The sequence below is a fragment of the Ursus maritimus genome, unplaced genomic scaffold (assembly GCF_017311325.1).
Source record: "Ursus maritimus isolate PB19 unplaced genomic scaffold, ASM1731132v1 scaffold_4, whole genome shotgun sequence".
NCBI classification, from domain to species: Eukaryota; Metazoa; Chordata; class Mammalia; order Carnivora; family Ursidae; genus Ursus; species Ursus maritimus.
This window is the reverse complement of record NW_024426552.1, coordinates 67,156,166-67,168,651: the sequence shown is the minus strand read 5'-3', so window position 1 is coordinate 67,168,651 and position 12,486 is coordinate 67,156,166. Positions and strand designations below refer to the sequence as shown.

General features: G+C 50.3%; 1 protein-coding gene across 4 annotated transcripts in view; it reads left to right on the top strand.

The window, feature by feature from the left end:
* Positions 1-752: 752 nt before the first annotated feature.
* Positions 753-12,486, top strand: part of ITGB5 (integrin subunit beta 5) — a 118,367-nt gene continuing 106,633 nt past the window's right edge. The window contains exons 1-2 of one of the 4 annotated variants that reach the window (XM_040621350.1): positions 753-858; positions 11,785-11,870. In XM_040621350.1, coding sequence (XP_040477284.1) covers positions 789-858; positions 11,785-11,870 — 156 coding nt within the window. In that variant the 5' untranslated portion in view covers positions 753-788. The remainder of the gene's footprint in view (positions 859-11,784; positions 11,871-12,486) is intronic. The other 3 variants (XM_040621349.1, XM_040621348.1, XM_040621347.1) reach the window with 3 other exon arrangements.

The following is a 12,486-nucleotide window of genomic DNA, read 5'->3' as shown; positions in this document are numbered from 1 at the left end:
CGTATTACACGGGCCGGCGCCTCCGTCGCTCCTCCGGCCAGTGCGCGGCCCGCGGAGCGACTTTGGGAGAACCAGCCGGCCGCCGCAGGATCTCACCGTACCTGCTCTGCCCGCTCCTGTCTGGCAACCCAAAGTAAAGGGGGGCGTACCCCTCCCTCTCCCCGTGGCGCCCGGCGGCTAAGAAAGCACGGCGAGAGCCTCCCTCGAGACTTGGCCCCCCCGCAAGCGCTCCAGAAGGGACTTCCACCTGGGCGCCCCGGGCTCCGCGTCCCAGGCGGGTCCCCGCGCGGGGCGGAGCTGGCCGGGCCCGAGCTCGCCCCGCCCCGCCCCGCCCCGCCCCGCCGTAAACTGACCGTGTGGCAGCCAGGCGGGGGCTTGGAAGGGGGAGAAGGGGAGGAGAGAGGAGGGAGGAAAGTGGAGCCTGGCGGGCCGGAGGGAGGAAGGGAAGGGGCGGAGGCGGAGGGCAGAGAGTGGTGGCGCGTCCCGGAGCCGAAGTCGCGGCCCCAGCGCGGAGCCCGCCCCTCCCGGGCCCAGAGCCGCCCGCCGGGGCAGTCCCGAGCCGCGACCCCCCCAGGCAGCCCCGGGACTCGCCTGCGAGCGCTGCGGGAGGGATGGTGGCGGCGGGGCGCGGGCCAGCGCAGCCGCCAGCGTCTCCCGCCCGGCCGCGGGCGCTGTGAGCCGGGCATGTGGCTGCGGCCCCCCGCCCTCGGCCCCCGCGCTCCGGCCCCGGCCCTGGGCCCCCGCGGAGCCCGTCGCCCGCGCCGCCGCTGAGGCCGGGCGCCCGCACCATGCCGCGGGCCGCGGCGCCCCTGTATGCCTGCCTGCTCGGGCTCTGCGCGCTCGTGCCCAGCCTCCCAGGTAAGCCGGGCCGCCGGCGGCGCAGAGAAACTTTGTCCCGCGAGGAGCCGCCCGCAGGCGGCGTGGAGGGCCGGGCCGGGGGCGCGGTCTGCAGGGGAGAACTTCTTCTCGGCCCCCCAGGTGGGCGAGTCGCGGGGCACGACCCGGTGGGGGGCTCGCGAGGTGCGTGCGCCACCCCGCGCGCAGCCAGCAGCCGCCCCGGCGCGCTGTCGTCGGCCGTCCGTCAGTCCCGGGCCGAGGAGGAGCCTTCCCTTCCTGTGTAAACAGTCTTGCCCCGCTGCTGACCGGCCCGCGTGCGCCCGCGCCCAGTGCCCGGGGAGGGCCGCCGCCAGCCCTGCGAGGGGCCCGGGGCGCCGCACTCCGGGCACAAAGCGGCCCTTGTGGCTGGCCGGGGGCGGGCGGGCGGGCTGCGGGGAGGCGCCGACGGATGCCGCGGGTGCCCCGGTCCTCAGGCGAAGGGCAGCAAGGGGGTGCGAGAGACCTGGAGTCCCTGCTGGAGCCCCGGCTACTCGGGAGAGGGCTTGTCTCTTGGAACCGCGGGTGCTCAGGGCCCCTTAGCGTAGCCTAGAGTTTCACTGCCCCCAGGCCCACCGCCTTCCTTTAAAGTTGTGATCCCCTCGCTTCCTCCCCCAAGCCGTCGCAAAACCCAAGGGAGACCGGCGTCCCAAGCCACAGCCCCACCTGGACTTCCCGATCTGATTCCTTTTGCTTGGCTTTATCCCGAGATTTACAAACGCTCGCCCCTGAACATTCCCCTAACTCCGGAGCGTTCTGGGGCTGAGGGTTAGGGGGTGTGCGATTGCTTTGGCGCGACACTGGCCGGTCGCTGTGTGAGGAGCCCTCAGTTACCTGCTGTAAGTTTTCAGAGTTCGGAGACGGATGGATGTGGCAGTTAGGACTCTAAACGGAGGATGCTCTGTTTTGCGCCTGGCTGCCAGACAGATAAACCACCCCCCAGCCCTCCAAAAAAAGCAGGAAGCTCCAATCTTTCCCCTTTCCCGGAGGAAATAATTGTGTGCTGGGGTGCTTCATTGCTCCATTGGCTTGCAAGCCCAAGATACTTGATTGCTCTCGTGCCTGGCTGCCAAGCCAGAGGGGACCATTCCTCTGGGGTGCCTCATTTAGGAAGGCAGTTGAAGGTTTACCACTGAGAGGCGGAGGGTTCTGGGCAAACAAAAACTTCCTTTAGGCCTCAATTCAGACTTAATACTGTAGCAAGATTTCTTTAATGGGAAAATAATCACTCTAGAGCTTGGAGCAGATCCGTGGTTTCCAAACACCCATCTGGCAGCCAGCGCCCATTGGTGTTTTCCTGCCTCCTCAGGGAAAAGAAAAGAGAAGGATGAAGCTTGTGTCACACATAGGAGTTTATCTTTGCCGGTGGTCCCCTGCCTCACAAGGACTGTCCTTTAATTTGAAATTATGCCTTTTTTATTTTTGGTGGGAAAACTTCTTTTAATAATTTATAGTGATGATAGAGGCAAAATAAAAAATCTGGCAATCCTGTGTAAACTTCCCCTCCTCTCTTTCTGTTTGTTTTGTTCTGTTCTGTTCTTAATGTTCTGTGAAATCCCAAAGTTTGGGAACTGCTAAAGGAGAGGATTTCTAAGTTCCCCTACAGCTTGACATTCTCCGATTCTAATAAAAACTCAAATGTTTCCAGTTGTGAAGAATTCTTTTCATATATTGCTTTCCATTTGCATTGTGATTTCTGTTTTTCACAGTTCACATGCATCTTCACAATGATCTCCATTTTTTCAGATGGGCCCAAGAGGGTGAAGTGACTTGCCCACTTTCCTTGTCGGCTGATCTCAAATCTTCTCAGTCCAGGGCCCTTTGTCCCATGCGATGCAGCTTAGGCAGGGAGAGAAGCACGGAGCCATGGCGGTTTCTCTCCAGCTCTTCCATTGTTGCTCTGTGAGAACTCAGCCAGCCCACCGTGGGTCAGCAGAGCCCAGGTACAGCAAGCGCATCGCTAGCTTCCAGACCTGTCATCTCCCTCTTAGCCCTGGAGCTTCTCAAGGTTAGAAGGGGCTGACTCCTATCTGTGTGATTTCTCCTACTGCCCCAATGTTGCCGAGCCAGCTTCAAACAGTTTGAAACAGTTTTTCTTTTCTCTTCCTTCTCTTTTCTTCTTTTCTTGAAGCACTGCAGGTACTTTTCCCAGAGCGAGTTTCCTGTCTTGCTGCTAGGAACATGATTGGAAAGAAAAACCTTCGTTGCACAGTGAAAGAAAGAGGTGACCTGCAGGGCCGTGCCTGCCTGGGTGTCCCGAGACCCGTGGCCAAGTTGGCCATCTGTTGCTTTCACTACACTTCCATCCCTGTGCCTAATGCAGCAGGAAACAGACTTTTAAGAGGGCTCATTTCAGACAAGTCCTGGCAGGCTGACAACCCCTCTTGTCCCAGCGTTATCTCCTGCTCTCCTCATCCCGTGGCCAAGAGCCCCCAGACAGGACTTTCGGACATGGTCTTCCCACAGAACCAGCGAGGGGTTTCTCTGGGGTGAGGCCTTCGCTCCCCCAGAAGGAAGGGGAGGAGTGTGGTGTTGATCTTGCTGCAGGACTGGAGTCATGTTTGCTATCATCGTTCATTTAAAAAAAAAAAAATCAAATGTTCTTTCAGGAAATGCCCTGCAAATTAGAATGCTCTGAATCCTAAGAGAGCCCTTTATTGTTTTGTGGGCTCCTGTTGGCAGCCCTCTCCCCTGCACCACAGGTTCTGTGGCCCCCGTGGCCTGTGAGGGGGCCGCTGGAATTTGGCCTTGGCTTTGCAGCTCTCTTCAGGTAACCGGGCCTGGGTTCAGAAATAACAGGGCAGCAGGGTGCAAACAGTGGGGTTGGTTTGGAGACTGCTTTTTACCCCAGGTATTTACATTTTAGCCCCACCATCCTTGAATGAGGGGGGCTTTTTATAAAGGGGATTGAGGCAGAAGAGGGCAGGGTCTAATTAGCTCTAATTAGTATTCTCCTCCTGCTTGTTCTCCATGCTCATTTAGCTACTGAGGCAACGGAGAATTAAAATATCTAAGTAGTTGGCAAAAGGCTTTTTGTGCCTGCCCGCCCTGGTTACTAGTTTCGCTTCTTCGGCCGGCTTCTGGAACCATGCTGAAAGTTTCAGCGATACCAGTAATGTGGGACAGTTACACACTGCTTAAATAATAGCGTCCTTTTCCTGGGCAGTGTGCAGCTGGTTAAGGGCGGGGGGACTCTCTTTTCACAGGTATTTTCTGTTGGGGGGGCTTCAGAAAGCCCACAGCTCTAGTTTGTTTGCTTTATTTCCAGTTGCAGTGGGATTAATGGGTTTTATAACCATAAAGGGACACTTTATGTACAGACGCCCAGTTTGTGAGCCTTCTTCTCGCTTCTATTGAATGCAAGGTTTGATTCCTGGGCCACCTGGTGAAAAGTGTGCTCCAAGGCAGGCCTCCACACGTCCCCTATGGTGGATGCTTGGAGGGGGAGGTGGTGTGGCCTTCTCTCCTCGCTGGATTCCCTCCCCCGCCCTCCTCCCCTAACACCACCCAAGTTTTCCCCTTCCCACCCAGATGGGGCCTGCTCCTGCACTGCCCCCTTTACCTGTCTGTAGCTCTCACTCAGAGTGATTCTGTTAAAACTCAAGTCAGATCATGCCACTCTGCTTAAAACCCTCCAGTGGCTTCCAGGAGTCCTGACAGTGCCCGGCCAGGCCTCTCCATGCACTCTGACTTCCCTGGCTTTATGTTTCTGACCACTTCCACTGGTGCCCTTCACTCTCTCTGCTCTCACACCGCAGCAGGTCCTGGCTTATGCTCCCCCTGAAAGCTGCAGAGCCGGCTGCCTCCATCCTGCAGCCTTTTCTTGGGGGTCTCCTGCTCAGCCAAGTTGTCCCCGGCCACCCCCGACTAAACCTCCTGCCCCACATCCCTCCTGTCTCTTTTCTTTCCTTGATTGGTCTGCACAGCCCTCATCATCTCATGTGCTTTCTGATCTTGTTTACTGTCCGTCCCCCCTCCGACAAGGATTCCCCTCCAACCAGAACATAAGCGCCGTAAGGGCCGGGAGTTCTGTCGATTTTCTTTATCACTGTGTCCTCCGTGCCTAGGATGGTGCCCGAGGCATACTGGTTCAATGTATGGATGAGCTTGAGTCTTGGGGAGGTGTGTGTGTGCAGGGCGGGTGGGGCTTGTTCCGTCCTCTGCTCCTTGCTGCCTTCTGAAACCAGTTTTGAGGTCAGGGACTGTGCATGTTGCTTAGTAGTAGGAAACATTTGGGGGGAGAGAGAACCCATCTGAATGTGTCAAGGTTTTTTTGAGCTGGAATAGATGGTAGAGGCCATTTATTGCATCCCCTGAATTGCTTGCATGAGCATGCTGAGGCCTGGAAACGATAAGTGACTTGTCCCAGGTCATGGAGCCAGAAAGTGGCAGAACCAGTGCTTGGATCTCTCCTGCCCAGGATAGCCTCTCCTTGTCCCCTAATTGCAGCCTCAATGTCCCCTCTTCTGTGAAGCCTTCTCTGCATCCTTTGGGTAGGTGGAATTGGCTTCTTCTTCTTCTCTTGCTCCCATAGCACATTCTGTTAGACAAACTAGGGGCTGGGGAGGGAGGTCTTCCTTAACTGCTACGTGGCAAATTGCCCAGGTCTCATTTACTCTTAGGTTCCTGATACAACCACAATGGATCTCCCTGCCCCCATCCTACCACCTCATGGTTTCAGTGTCTTTAGAAAACTCCTCAACTTTCTCTAAAAATGTAAAGCAGTTTTAGAGTTACAGAAAAATTGAGAGGATATTACAGAGAGTTCCTGTATACCCCACATCCAGTTTTGCCTATTATTAGCATCTTAGTATGGTACATTTTTTTTTTTTACAATTAATGAACCGCATTGATACATTATTATGAACCAAAGTTCATACTTTATTTTATTAAAAAAATTGTTTTAAAGTAGGCTCCATGCCCAGCATGGGGATTGAACTCATGACCCTGAGATCAAGAGTCCCATACTCTGCTGACTGAGCCAGCCAGGCACCCCTAAAGGTCATACTTTAGTCAGATTTCTTTATTTTATGCAATGTCCCTTTTCTGTTCTAGGATCCATTCAGGATGCCACCTAACTTGAATTGCCACGTCTCTTTAGGCTCCTCTTTGCCTCGACAGTTCCTCAGTCTTTCCTTGTTTTTGATGACCTTGACAGTTTTGAGGACATATTTTGTAGATTGTCCTTCTATGGGGATTTGTCTGATGTTTTTCCTCGTGATTAGACTGGAATTATGGGTTTTTGGAGGAGGCCATAGAGGTAATCAATTGCCTTTTTAAAACTTATTTTTTGAATAGGTAATATAGTCACATGACATTTTTATGGTGTAACAATTGTACAATGAGATATCTGTTTTCCATTCTTCTTGCCCATCAGTCTAGCATATTGCTCTGACCCCTTCCTGGCACAGACTATCCCTGTTAGGTTTCTTAATGTGCCCAGAGTGCTTTCTATACGTATGTATGTTACAAATATCCCTCCCCTGTGTTTACTGAAAGACACCAGTACTCACACTGTTGTATGTCTTGCCTTTTATTTGTAACTTAGTGATCTATCAAGGTGAGCTTCCTGTCAGTATACATGGAGCTTGCACATTCTGTTTTAAAGCTGCGTATTACATGCAATCGTGTGAATTGGTGTTTTAAAAACACAAGTCCTGTCTGTCAAGCTGGATGTTCTGCAGGTGTGGGACGTTCAGAAAGGCAGTCTAAGATGGGAACTGACTGAGATCGAGCCTTCCCAGGGCACATTTACAGTTTACGGTAATATCTTTGGATCAATGACTAGTTGCTACATGCTGAACCAGAAACATTTGGTCTACTGTGTGAGAAGTGGGGGTGGTGGTGGCATGGTTCAGGGTATGGGGAGAGGCTCTCCAGTGGCTTGCCACTTTAAAAAAACAAACACACAATAATGAAATGTTTTTATATTCTGTTGTCTTGACAACAGTGACTAAAATGTAATTTAGGACCATGAGAAGCCCACTTCTCACATGAATCATAAAGGTGACACACGCACGAACTATTCTGAATGTCATGATCTGTTATTGTTCGTGTGTTTTCTAGGGGGAGTATACACCCTATATTCTCATAACGCTTTTCCCACCATCCCAGCTGAATAGCGTCCTGTCCACTCTCGCCCTGCCAGTGTAGGGTCATTCCAGCTTGGTCCTCTGTCATCCCACTGAATGTCTCGGATCAGGAAATTCCACCTGCTGGATACTGGCGTTAGTAGGTGTTGTCTGACCTGGACATGTGGGGTGGACAGAAGGGGGGAGAAGCTGCACGGATGGGAGCTGGCGGGAGGTCCCTGCAGGAATCTAGACTGAGTGCAGAGGGCTGGCACTGCGGGGCAGGAGGGGGCAGGCAGGAAGGGTTGGATTAGGAGAAACATTTCATACATCTTGAAGGAATGATCGACCGGACATGGTGGCTGCCTGGGGATGATTGATGAAAGAGATGGGTGAGTCAATGAGTTTCGGAAGGAAAGCATATTTTTAGATGATGGTTTGCAGTAAACCCTGGCTTCAGAGATATGAAGGTCTGCAGGCAGTTGCAGTTGAGCTGAAAATAGTCACAGTGCAAACCAAGAAAAGATGTGGCCATCGTCTGGGCCACTAGTGTCTATTTCCATGACCTAGACACGACCCTCTGACATTTGTGAACTCTTGCTGTTTAGCTTTTTATTCATTGCTTCCTTCCTTTCAAAATGCTGTTGGTGCCGAGTGACTCATCCAGCCAAATCCAAACTCTGAAATATTAATAGGTGGGGAGAGGAGAGATGCCAAAGGGAGGAACTCTGGCACTCTGGCATGTACCAGCACCCAGCCTGGGCTTTGGGTTCCGGGAGAGCCCCTCTGCTACCTGCTGCCTGGCACCCCGCGCCCCCCAGAAGCAAGGCCTGGCTCATTTGTCTCTGTATTTCTAGCATCCCCTAGTCCAGAGCTTAGCATTTAGTACATGCTTAGTGCAGGCTTTCTTGAATTTGAATGTGTCCCAGTAGCAACCTAATTTGAGAGGAATCATTTTGAGTGCAATAAAACGACTTTACTATTGCATGTGAGTATGTGATAGTAATAGAAGCAATTAGTAAAGCAGGACAATAAATATTTTACAGTCGTTCAGTGTGTTTTCATACCAGATGCCTGTCGTATCCTTTGAGCCACAGTTGGTATTATGTCCAAGATCTTTTAGGCTGGCAAAGCAGAAGACCAGAGCCCATTCTGTCTGGGTCAGAACTGAGGAGCCCTTACTGCCCTGAGCTCAGGACCCCTGACCCAAATTCCTAAAGCTCACTGAAGAGGCACTGGTCATTAGAAAGTGGTCTTTGTGAATTTATGTGGGTTGAAGCAGAGACATAAAGGAGACATCTGACCTCAAATTCCTCTCTGATTGAGGGCCTGTTAGGGATCTCCTTTAGAGGACCCGGGAGCTCACTGCTCATGTGTCCCGGAGTCTGGGATGGCTTAGGGATTGCCAGGCATCCCCCATGTGGGCATTTGCTACACAGCACCCCTTCTGACCTCTTTCTTGTAGGCCGGGCTCCTTGTTTCAGGTCACTTACTCTTGTTTTCTCATGTTTTCATCTCTGAAATGAGCTAGTCAGGTCAGCTCATTTTATGACATTTCTAGCTCTGAGGGTCTGCAATTCCATGATTTTATGGAAATGATTTTATGCAGCAAGGGAAATGATATGCCACAAGGGCCCAAGTTTGTATTTGGTAAGGAGAGCAGGGGGAAAGTCACTTTCATTTCCTGTATGATCCCCCTCACCCCCCCGTTTGGGTTTCTGACATGTAAGGAGATTTGACCACAAAGTAGAACCGGCATTTTGAAACTCTGTACATTTTTTTTTTTTTTAAGACATAAGTGCCTATTTAAAAGTCATCAAGTGAGTGGATTCACTTTAAAATGAGAAAGGAATTTGTCAGGGCAAGCAGGAGGCAGGCAGGCCCAAATTCCCAGTGGGCCAGATTGGGAGACCTTCTTGGTTAGTGTTTGGACCTGGGAAGGGCTCTTCTTGCTGAAATGAAGTTATGCGTGCTAGTTGGTCCCAGCTTATTTCTCCCGAGAAATGTGTTCCAAGGCCAGGGCTTGCACCCAGGAGGTCCTGGTGCAGGGCTGGTGGTGAGATTGGGGTCCCCCAGCTCTGGGGACATGGTGGCTGATGGAGACCAGGGGCCCAGAGTTCAGGGTTTGGATCTCTGCCTGGGAAAAACATCTGACTTTACCCTCTCTGGGTCTCCAAACCCACCCCTCCTTTCTTCCCAGCATCTTGGGTCCTGCCAGTTTCCTCTCCCTTCTATCCCAGCGGCCATTCTTATCCTAAATGGTATTTGTTCCCTCTAGTGTCCCTTGGGATGACACAGTACAGCTCCTCATGTCACTCGATTTCTGTTTTTACTGCTGGTGACAGGGAAGAAGCAGGGAGTTAAAATTAGCAAATTGGGGAAATGCTGCAGTTTCAAGATATTTTATAACAACTGTCCCCCCCCCCTGCCCCCGGGATCTTTTTAATTTTTTTATGTTTATTTTTTAATTTTAGTTTTTTAAATTTAAGTTCAGTTAGCCAACACATAGTACATCATTCTGATGTAGTGTTCAGTGATTCATTAGTTTCATATACAGTGCTCATCACATCACATGCCCTCCTTAATGCCCATCACCCAGTTACCCCATCCTCTCACCCATCTCCCCTTCCGCAACCCTCAGTTTGTTTCGTAGAGTCATGAGTCTGCCATGGTTTGTCTCCCTCTCTGATTTCTTACCATTCAGTTTTCCCTCCCTTCCCTTATGATCTTCTGTGCTATTTCTTATATTCCACATATGAGTGAAACCATATGATAATTGTCTTTCTCTGCTTGACTTATTTCATTTAGCATAATCCCCTCCAGTTCCATCCATGTCGATGTAAATGGTAGGTATTCATCTTTTCTGATAGCTGAGTAAATAGTCCATTGTATATATGAACCACATCTTCTTTATCCATTCATCTGTTGAAGGGCATCTCAGTTCCTTCCACAGTTTGGCTATTGTGGACAATGCTGCTATGAACATTGGGGTGCATGTGCCCCTTCTCTTCACTAGGTCTGTATCTTTGGGGTAAATACCCAGTAGTGCAATTGCTGGGTCATAGGGTAGCTCTATTTTTAACTTCTTGAGGAAACTGCATACCATTTTCCAGAGTGACTGTACCAACCTGCATTCCCACCAATAGTGTAAGAGGGTTCCCCTTTGTCCACATCCTTGCCAAAATGTGTCGTTCCATCTCTTGTTAATTTTAGCCATTCTAACTTGTGTAAGGTGGTATCTCATTGTGGTTTTGATTTGAATTTCCCTGATGACAAGTGATGAGCATTTTTTCATGTGTCTGTTGGCCATTTATATATCTTCTTTGGAGAAGTGTCTGTTCATGTCTTCTTCCTATTTCTTGACTGGATTATTTGTTTTTTTGGGGTACAATAATTGCTTTTATGGTGCTTTGTGGAGTTCACTGTATTTTCTCCTCCACTCTCTTTTCATCTTTTTGGCTCTGTTTTTCCTGTTATACTTTGGGCCCTTCTTTTTAGGACTGGTGGCCCTGCATTTCTTTTTTCCATCAATTCAATGGACCTCTCTCCTTTTGACAGTCAAGGCAATGACTAGGAGAGACCAGTGGGTCCAGTAGTGCTATGAGGGTTGAATAGAGCCATTTTCATTCAGAGAAAAACCAACAAGTTCTGCTCTTGGTCAAAAGAAATGTATCCTTGATGTTTCTGAGAGGAAGGGGAAAAAAAGGGATGGTAAGTTTCACCAAGGATACCTGTGCTGCTGGCAAGGTTGAGGAAGGGTGGGACTGGCTGTGGGGTGGGGAGTTGAGGGGGTCTGGGGGGTTTACCTTCACCACGACAGTTCAGCCTGCTTCTGGGTCCCCAGATTAATGGAAGAGAAGGGATTGGCCTTGGTTTGAAATAAGTAACTTTTACAATGATAAAGAAGTTTCCTTCTAATCTTAGTTTCTGATCAGGGATGGGTTTTGAATTTGATCCAGTGCCTTTTCATTACCCAGTGAGGTGATGGTATGGTTTCTCGTATTTAACCTACTAGTAGGTATACTGAGTGAATGGATTTTCTTTATCTTCAACCAACATTGTATTCCGTGGGTACATTCTTCTTTAAGTGTTCTGTTGGCTTCCTTTGGTGCACTTGGATTTGGTGTGATAGCACTTGATTTAGGATTTTCTTTTCTTATGCCTGAAGGAGATCAATCTGTTCTTCATTTCCCTTCCTTCCTTCCTTCCTTCCTTCCTTCCTTCCTTCCTTCCTTCCCCCTCTCTCCCTCCTCCCCTCCCTTTCTCCCTCCCCTCTCCCTCCCTCCCTCTCTCCCTCCTTCTCTCTCTCTCTTTCTTCTTTTAAAATTTTATTTATATATTTGTGAGAGAAAGAGAGCACAGAGGGAGAATGAGAGGAAGAAGGAGATTCCAGGCAGAGCATAGAGCCTGACGCGGGGCTCGATCCCAGAACCCTGAGATCATGACCTGAACTGAAGGCAGACTCTTAACCGACCACCCAGGCACCCCTCTTTTTTTTTTTTTTTTGTACTATTTCTTTTTGTCATTTTGGGTAGACTAAGTGTAATGAGACCTTCAGTGAGGGAGGACCTACTGTGTTATGGGGGTGGAAATCCAGGTGGGTCCAGGAGAAGAAATGGGAGTTGCTAACACAAGTGTGCATGCTGGGTGGATGCTTCAAAAACTGCCAGTGCTTAGCCTGTGCCTTAACCTGCAATCAGCCCAGGGGCCTGTACCCTTCAGCCTGACCCAGACTCCCTGCTAAAGAGGGAAGTGACTCCTCCTCCCACCCCATTCAAGGGCCTCATCAGTAAGGTTTATGGCCAGGAACTAATCGGTGCATCCTAATCTTTCTTTGAAGGTCTCAACATATGCACTAGTGGAAGTGCCACCTCATGTGAAGAATGTCTGTTAATCCATCCAAAATGTGCCTGGTGCTTCAAAGAGGTACGCGGTGGGGGGCGGGGCAGGGTAGGAGGTAAGGGGCGTAGGGGTATGGGGGGCTGGGGGGGCTACACCTGGCACCCAAGTTGACTGTGCAGAGGAAGGGGGCACGGATTCTGCAGGCTGCCTCTTCTTCTTTTTCCCAGGGCAATGACAAAGCTACATTTTTATAACATGATAAATTCAGTCAGGGCTTTAGATAGTGTTGAGTGCTTTAATCCTATTTTAGGAAAACAAGGCCTTCCTTCCCTTTTGTGGGGGAGCCAGTTTTGACTCGTATCCTGCTATTTGGTAAAAGATCTGAGCGTGTGAAGTAAGATCGTCATGTAATAGTTTAAAGCACACGTGAGTGGGTGGCATGTGGATGGAGGCCAGTCGTCGTCATGTGGCTTATCTGAGGGTATGAGTATTATGAATCAGACTTTGTGGTATATTAAAAATAACAGTTGCTGTTTCTTCAAGCCCCGTAAGAAGGGTTATAAGTTCAGGGAGATGTTAGGCATATTGCTGTCATACAGCAGTACAAATATCAGGGCTTGGTGGGCTCATCAGCAAATGATCAATTTCTAAAATTCCCATCTTGAAGGACATTTCTGGGTCACTTTTTTTGTTTGTTTGT